The following is an 8891-nucleotide window of genomic DNA, read 5'->3' on the forward strand; positions in this document are numbered from 1 at the left end:
TGGACTGGACAGCTTCGGGGTTTGCAAACAAGCCTGAGTGAGTCCGAAGGGCAGCTTCCCCATCTGGAAAATAGGATGGAGATGTCGCCTTCCTTCACCCACGAAGAGGGATGCCCCAGCAGTGTCCCACGGCGCCGAGCCCGGGGTGGGTGTATTTCTGGGCCCGGGTGTGAAGCTAGGCTATAACAAGGCCTACACTTCTTGGGGGGCTCTAACACCCCGCTCCGCGCCACCCCACGGAGAAGGGAAGCCGCTCCGCCACCACGTGACACGCCCGCCGGGGGGCCTGCGCGCAGCCCGGAGAGGCCCCGCCCCTCGGGCCGCCGCGCGCCCGTAGCGCGCAAATGTCCCGGGTCGGGCTGGAGAAGGGGAAAGCGGGGGAGGGGAGCGCGGCGCGGGGGGCCGGCCCCGTACGTCGCGGCGTTCCTTCCTCCCGCCTCTCGGCCAGGCCCTGTGTCTCCTCGCCGCGGCTCCGCCCCCTCGTCCCGGCGCTCCAGCCAATGGCGGGGCGGCGCGAGCCTCTCCGGCCGGGGGCGGGGCGTGCGCTCGGGGCCTGGCGCGCCTGCGCCCTGCCGCCCGCCCCTCGCCGTGAGGAGGAGGTGGAGGAGGAGGCGGCTCGGGGAGAGCGAGCAGCGAGCTGGACCGCGGAGCGTGAGTGAGGGAGCCGAGCCGCCTGCCCGCCCGCCGCCGCCTCCCCTCCGTAAGCAGGAGCCCGGGCCGGGGCCCGGCACGCCGCCCCAGCCCCTCCCTCGTCGTCAGGCCGCGAGGGCAGCGCGCGCGAGCCAGGGGGAGGGAGAGCGAGCGAGCGAGCGAGCGCCGGGAGGAGGCGGCCGGACCGAGCGAGCGCCCGCGCGTGTGGCGTGAGGGGAAGCCGCTGCCCGCCCCCTTCGCCTTCCCTTCTCTCCCCCTCCCCGCTCCCCCCCCGACCGCGGAGCAGCACCATGTCGGCGCCGGCGGCCAAAGTCAGTAAAAAGGAGCTCAACTCCAACCACGACGGGGCCGACGAGACCTCAGGTGAGGAGCAGGCGAGGCGGGGGCCGGCCCGCGCCGCCATCTTCGCCGCCCGCCCGGCCCGCAGGCCGCCGGCGGGGCTCGGGGCGCGCGGGGGGCGCTGGGCGGACGGGCCGGCGCGCGCCTCGGCGCCCTTTTTTGTGCGCGCGGGGCCGGGGCCGGGGTGGCGCCGCGGCGGCGGACGGCGCTGCGAGGCGGGGGCGCTGCGGCCTGCTCGGCGCGGGCGGAGGAGACCCCCCCCTTCCTCTCCCCCCTCCCTCGCTCTCCTCCCCCTCCCTCCCTCCCGAGAAGCCTCTCTTTATTGTGCTCCGCCATGATGCCTCGCTCCCATCAGCCGCCGCCGCCGCCACATGGTGCGGCCGGACGCGGCCCCGCGGCCGGGCCTCCGCGCGGCTCCCCCTTCGCGCCCGGCCTGCGGGCGGCGCCCCCGCACCCGCACCCGGAGGCCGGCCCCCGGCGCGGACCTCTGCCTGGAGCTGGGGCGGGGTGGGGGCGCGGGGAAGCACGCGGCCGGCCGCGCAGTGGGCCTGGCCCGCCCGGGAGGATGCTCTGGCCGGCCGCGGGCAGACTTCCCACGTGGGGTGGCCACCCCGTCGCGGCAGAACGCTGTGAAACCTGGCCCGGCGGCCAGCGTGTCGGAGGGGCTTTACAATGGCTCTCAGCAAACCTCCCAGCCTTGGCCGTAAAGGCTTTCTCGGCAGGGGGGCTGCAAAACCCGGGATGGTTACCGGAAATGAACCGCGCGATCAGGCCCCTTCACGCCCACTTAGCTTTGTAGGTTCTGCAGTCTTCACCGGACAAAAGGGCACCTCTTCCATAGCACACCCCTTTCCTTCCTCTGCCTTCCGTGGCTCATAGTTTTCAGACTTCAGGCTTGCTCCCCTAAGTGTGCTTCAGAGTCGTGTGGGGCCTCATCTCATAAGCCCGCCTGAAACTGGGGTGGAGGGGAGAGAAAGGTCAGGGTCGAATCCTAGGGTTCTTATTCTAAGAAGGTAAAGTCCAGTGTTTTTACGATGGTCCGGAAGATTCAAGGGCCTTACCTGTCAGGCATGTCTGATGTCTTAATTGTAATCGATACTGAGCAGTATTTTCAACTTTGTGTAAGAAGTGATTCTACCACTGAGATAGGTGGTGTCCTCATTTTCGTTATGGTGTTGGGTTAGTTTCCGTATTGGAGTTAACAGCTGGCATCATTCTGTTAACAGGTATATAATGTGGTAAATAACTAAGAATTTTTGAATAAGGTTTATTCCTTTTCTTTCATAATAGAAACTTTAGTAACTGGACTCTTTCTTGTAAGGAAACTCTTCAAAAAGTGCTGCAAACATTCTTGAGTAGCCTAGCAGATTGCATGATTTGTGAATAGTCTTAATTAAAAAGTAATTTGTCAACTACAGGCACGAACACGTGGAGAGCATGCCTTGTAGTTGGCAGTTTCTTTTTTTTTAAACTTTTATTGATATGTCACATCACAAACAACATCAGGAAAACGAATTTTATATTCTAACTAGTATTGAGTCCTATACACCTTTTTCTTGCAGAAAAAGAACAGCAAGAAGCAATTGAACATATTGATGAAGTACAAAATGAAATAGACAGGTAAAGTTTTTTGTAGTTTACTTTGCAGAAGTTTTCTGAGATGCAGCTTACAGTCTGATAGTCATTGAAACTATGGGTCAGATAAATCTGTATCCACTGGCTAAGTGAAGATGATTATAACTTAGTTGGAAATATTTTGAAAGTTCAGTTTTAATTTCCTGTGAAAGACTTGTATGTTAACCAAAAAGTTTTTGAAGAAAGTACATTGACCTTGTAAAACTTGGGTTTGCTTTCAAAGGCTACAAGTTGTCTGAATTGCAGTGCCTGGACTTCTGATAGTTTAGCATGGCATCAGTGTTGCTCCCACTTGGGTTATACTTTGTTACTTTATTAGCACCTTTTTTTTTTTTTTAAACATCTGCTTGAGGTGGAAACAATTGCAGTTAGCCTGGTGATAGAGTTGGTGATGTAAATATACAATGTTACCAAAACGATCAGTTTGGGCACTTTAAGAACTGTTAATTATTGAGTGTGTTGGTGAAGCATATCAGATTGCCATCTTAGTTTTGACTTGAGTCTCTACAAAAATCTAGGTGTTTTGGTCATTATAAATAATTACTTTGTACTCTTTGAAAGCTAATATTCTGGAGTTTCAGCAATTTTTGTATTTGTCAAATACCATCATTGGCAACATTGTTTTTCATTTGCTTCAGACTTAATGAACAAGCCAGTGAGGAGATTTTGAAAGTAGAACAGAAATATAACAAACTCCGCCAACCATTTTTTCAGAAGAGGTCGGAATTGATCGCCAAAATCCCCAATTTTTGGGTAACAACATTTGTCAACCATCCACAAGGTATGTTGTATCGGAGCATTATTCCAGGGTATGGGATGTCTGTGCTTGTTAGAGTGGAGGGACTTGGCTTGAGAACTTGGTCCAACATCTTGGTTACATGAGATTAAAACACGCAAGAGAGGGGAGGCTTGCATTTAAAGCTTTCTGTGTTTTAGAAGTGACTATATTCTAACTTGGAATTCTCTTTAATTACTTGGTAAAAGATAGTGACAGCTCTAACACTGAGCCATATGGTTTGCACTTAATGGATTTATGAAATCAAAGATGCTCACTAAGTTTGGAAAATTTTTAAAGGCATCACTTGAATTGTTTAATACTCATTTGACCTATAATTTGCTCGTCTAGTGTCTGCACTGCTTGGGGAGGAGGATGAAGAGGCGCTGCATTATTTGACAAGAGTTGAAGTGACAGAATTTGAAGATATTAAATCAGGTTACAGAATAGATTTTGTAAGTATCAGTAACTCCTCTTGTTTGCCGCTGTGGAAATGAATTGGAGCTTTGGTTGGAAGACCTGTTTGTATTGATTTCCAGTTCTTCAATCTTTTATTATAGTATTTTGATGAAAACCCTTACTTCGAAAATAAAGTTCTCTCCAAAGAATTTCATCTGAATGAGAGTGGTGATCCATCTTCAAAGTCCACCGAAATCAAATGGAAATCTGGAAAGGTATTTGAGGAATTGTTGGGTGAAGGTATCATTTTGTGTATTTTGGTTTAGTTGAACCATTTACCAATACTTGCCACTTTGGTGATGTGTTCGATGCAGATCCTTAAACTGTAAAAAACTCTAGCCAAATACAATGGCTTGGAGCTGTTACAAAGTCTAGTGCAAGTCTTTAAAGAAACAGGCTACATTTTTTTGGTTTTCATATTGGTGACTGAGCTTTTTCAAATGGCTTGTTACTTCCCAAGCTACATTTTTGTCTGTGTTTTAATGGTGAACCCATATAAAATTATTTATTTATTTAATTTTTAAAGGATTTTATTTATTTGACAGAGAGACAGTGAGAGAGGGAACACAAGCAGGGGGAGTGGGAGAGGGAGAAGCAGGCTTCCCGCGGAGCAGAGGGCCCGATGCGGGGCTCAGTTCCAGGACCCTGGGATCATGACCTGAGTCAAAGGCAGACGCTTAATGAGTGAGCCACCCAGGCACCCCTAAAATTTCTTAAAGATTTTATTTATTTCAGAGAGGGAGATAGAGCAAGCATGAGTAGGGGGAGGGGAAAAGGGATAAGCAGATGCCATGCTGAGCAGAGAGCCCTATGCACAGTTCCATCACCGGATACTGAGCCACCCAAGGCCCCCCCCCCCCATGTTAAATTATTGTACTGTGTTACGGTAGTGGTTGTCAAAGTGGAACTAATTTTGTAAAAAAAAAGCCAAATTTACATGGTACTTTTTCAGGAAAAGCTTGTTGTACAAATCTGACAAGTCTTTGCAGACCTAAGAGTTCTAGGATTTATTTACCTGCTGTATGTTTTATGATTTGTTTTAGATAACATACAGTGTTACAAACACCCCCCCCCCCCCCCAGTTTTGGGTTAAAATCTTAATTTGTAGGGAATTTAGGTGTGGAAAACCTGTATCAAAAATTCTTCTGTCTTCATTTAGGATTTGACGAAACGTTCAAGTCAAACACAGAATAAAGCCAGCAGGAAGAGACAGCATGAGGAACCAGAGAGCTTCTTCACCTGGTTTACTGACCATTCTGATGCAGGTGCAGATGAGTTAGGAGAGGTCATCAAAGATGATATTTGGCCAAATCCGTTACAGTACTACTTGGTGAGTTGAGAATGTACCTTTATTCAAGGTTGTATTTGTCTCCTTTGTTTGAAAATTAGTTCCTCAGGTAACTCTTGGTTTTTTTAAGGTTCCCGATATGGATGATGAAGAAGGGGAAGGAGAAGAAGATGATGATGATGATGAAGAAGAAGAAGGATTGGAAGACATCGATGAAGAAGGAGATGAGGATGAAGGTGAAGAAGATGAAGATGATGATGAGGGGGAGGAAGGAGAGGTAAAAGAAAATTTGGTTAAGTACAAAAAAAGATCATCTCAAAGGATTTATCTTGTTATTTTGTGGGTTTAAATATATTGTAGGGCGCCTGGGTGGCTCAGTTGGTTAAGCGACTGCCTTCGGCTCAGGTCATGATCCTGGAGTCCTGGGATGGAGTCCCGCATCGGGCTCCCTGCTTAGCGGGGAGTCTGTCCTCTGACCCTCTTCCCTCTCGTGCTGTCTATCTCTCATTCTCTCTCTCTCAAATAAATAAATAAAATCTTTAAAAATAAATAAATATATTGTATAATAGAACTGGCCAGCTGATTATGGATTTGCAATGAGACAAGCTATTTTATTGTACAGGATGGAAGAAGATTTTAATAAGGTCATGTGTTTGTGATTTAACTACGTAACTAGTTCTGCCTTTGTGGTTAGTACTCCATCCTGTCCTTCCCTGGCCAGTACTTAATGAAGGTGATACTGATAATGCCGTGCCGTTGGTCAAATTCTGAGATCTCTAAATAACAGATTTGCATGTTTTGGACAAACATTAAAATTCTTATAGTGAGGGCGCCTGCGTGGCTCAGTTGCTTAAGCGACTGCCTTCGGCTCAGGTCATGATCCTGGAGTCCCGGGATCGAGTCCCGCATCGGGGGGGGGGGGTCCCTGCTCAGCAGGGAGTCTGCTTCTCCCTCTGACCCTCCCCCCTCTCAATGTGCTCTCTCTCTCTCTCTCAAATAAATAAAATCTTTAAAAAAAAAATTCTTATAGTGAGGGGTGCCTCGGTGGCTCAGTCGTTAAGCGTCTGCCTTCGGCTCAGGTCATGGTCCCAGGGTCCTGGGATCGAGCCCTGCATCGGGCTCCCTGCTCAGCGGGAAGCCTGCTTCTCCCTCTCCCACTCCCCCTGCTTGTGTTCCCTCTCTCGCTCTGTCTTTCTCTGTCAAATAAATAAATAAAATACTTAAAAAAAAAAACTTACAGTGAGATTGAGATAGATTGGTTTTTGGTTTCTGTTATTTGGTGTGAAAGAGATGAGTGATTTTGGTGAGTGCTGAAAAGTTAACTAATTTACCTGAAACAATATCACTGGGTCTTGCAGTTGAGATTTGTTACAGACGGATTTGTAGGCTTATAAGATTACAAGTCCCTGTAACGTGGTAGTTTGTTCTGTGGAAGTCCGTAAGTGTTGGAATGTTGAGGAATGACTTTAGAATTAACCTTTGAAGATTGACTGCCCACTTTTTTCTTACAGGAGGATGAAGGAGAAGATGACTAATGGAACACTGATGGATTCCAACCTTCCTTTTTTAATTTTCTTCAGTCCCTGGGAGCAAGTTGCCGTCTTTTTTTTTTTTTTTTTTCCTCCTCTTGTGCTCATTCGCCCTGTTTTTTGAAGTCTCTTTTCTCTCCCTTTATACCATGGTTCTCAACTTATTTTGGGGGGAAATACCTTGAGCAGAATACAGTGGGAAAAGAATCTCTACCCCTTTCTGTTCCAAATTCATTTTTATCCCTTCCTGTCTCAACAAAAACTTTATGGAATCAACACCACCGTGCTCTGTGGGAAAAAAGAAAAACCTTCTGCTCCCTTAGCTCTGCTGGAAGCTGGAGGGTGCTAGGCCCCTGTGTAGTAGTGCATAGAATTCTAGCTTTTTTCCTCCTTTCTCTGTATATTGGGCTCAGAGATTACACTGTGTCTCTATGTGAATATGGACAGTTAGCATTTACCAACATGTACCTGTCTACTTTCTCTTGTTTAAAAAAAAGAAAAAAAACTTAAAAAAATGGGGTTATAGAAGGACAGCAAAGGGTGGGTTTGAGATGTTTGGGTGGGTTAAGTGGGCATTTTGACAACATGGCTTCTCCTTTGGCATGTTTAATTGTGATGTTTAACGGACATCCTTGCAGTTTAAGATGACACTTTTAAAATAAAACTCTCTCCTAATGATGACTTGAGCCCTGCCACTCGATGGGAGAATCAGCAGAACCTGTAGGATCTTATTTGGAATTGACATTCTCTATTGTAATTTTGTTCCTGTTTATTTTTAAATTTTCTTTTTGTTTCACTGGAAAGGAAAGATGATGCTCAGTTTTAAACGTTAAAAGTGTACAAGTTGCTTTGTTACAATAAAACTAAATGTGTACACAAAGGATTTGATGCTTTTCTCTCAGAACAGGTGTATTTAATATGATTTTCCAAGTTTGACTTGTATAACGTATTGTCAAACTTTGTTACCCTGACTCCGTATTTTTTGATACGCACTTTGCAGGGTGACCTCAGGGCTCTGTGGACTGAGAAAGGGATCTGAATCAATGTAGTAATGTCTCCAAAGCCAGGAGCCATCGTGGGTACAATTTGCTGTCAGTTTCTGAAATCTTCACATCAGTCAGGATACCAGATTGCTCAAAACTCAGTTCTGATTATGTTGTGCCCTTGATTTGTGTCTCAAATTGGCATTTTTAAAAATGGGCCTTTATTTACCTGGATATAATAATAGTGCCTGCCACCACCATCAGACAGACCTGGTGCTCTAATGCCAAGTTACACACAAGGCAGTTACTGGCATGTCTTCGTTGGTACTATGAAATGTGGCCAAGAAGACAGACTCTCAGAGTAAGAAGTCCGTATTGGTGGTAAGAAACTCAGGAGTACTTTTGTGTCAAAGTACTAGCTATTTAGCATATAGCTCTCCAGCGAGGCCTGTCTGTGTGAATCCGGGTGAGATGCCGGGCCCTGCTCTGCTAAATGCCATTGTGCATAGGATACCATTTTGGGAAGCTGCCTAATGCATAAGCTTTTTAATGCTGTAAATTATAGTAGCTAAAATTAAATGCCACTTAACTTTTTCAGAGATGAATTAATGGACAGCCTGGTCAAAATTCAAAGCTTTTTGATGTATAAAAGTTTATAAATGGAACTATTCCATCAATAGGCAAAGTGTAATGAAAACCTGTCTAGATGGATAGTATGTAATTTCTGCACAGGTCTTGTTTAGTAATACATCACTGTATACTGGTCAGGAATCTTGCTCCAATAAAGGAACATAAAGATTTTTTTTGACTGGGGTCATTCTCCTTGTTTTGTAGAGACATGTTACTTGCTTTTGGATTGAGATCATAAGGAAGTTTTTCTGTGTGATTTGTGTTCATAGTGACTGGGGAGGGGGGGAAACTGCTCTTCAAATTGTACAGTATGGCAGAGATCATGTCGGTATGAAAGGGTAGGTGTAAAGGTCATCGAAAAGAAACTTCTTTGGAATGTAGTCAGTTCCTGAAGGGATTGAGTATTTTCCTATCGAAGTCTCAACATTTAAAGGACTCTGGGCTAGCAAAGTATCCCTAGTAGCTTGAATTATTACTCATTAAGTAGGCCTATAATTTTTGTTTCTCAAAAGTTAACAGCTTACTAAAACTGACTTCTTATGGGCTGGTGAGATCAGAGCGCTGTCAGGTTGTAATAGGTCACAATTAATAACCAATCTTAA

At 46.7% G+C, this 8891-nt stretch overlaps 1 protein-coding gene across 1 annotated transcript; it reads left to right on the forward strand.

Annotated features, from left to right (window-relative positions):
• Positions 1-580: 580 nt before the first annotated feature.
• SET (SET nuclear proto-oncogene) lies at positions 581-8460 on the forward strand. Its single transcript, XM_028107839.2, has 8 exons — positions 581-1014; positions 2553-2610; positions 3264-3406; positions 3752-3855; positions 3961-4074; positions 5019-5189; positions 5278-5424; positions 6659-8460. The coding sequence occupies exons 1-8, from the start codon at positions 942-944 to the stop codon at positions 6680-6682; spliced, it is 834 nt and encodes a 277-aa protein (XP_027963640.1). The 5' UTR covers positions 581-941; the 3' UTR covers positions 6683-8460.
• Positions 8461-8891: the final 431 nt, after the last annotated feature.

This window comes from Eumetopias jubatus, unplaced genomic scaffold, assembly GCF_037043125.1.
Source record: "Eumetopias jubatus isolate StellerSeaLion01/CBP00866 unplaced genomic scaffold, mEumJub1_p1.0 scaffold_15, whole genome shotgun sequence".
Lineage (NCBI taxonomy): Eukaryota > Metazoa > Chordata > Mammalia > Carnivora > Otariidae > Eumetopias > Eumetopias jubatus.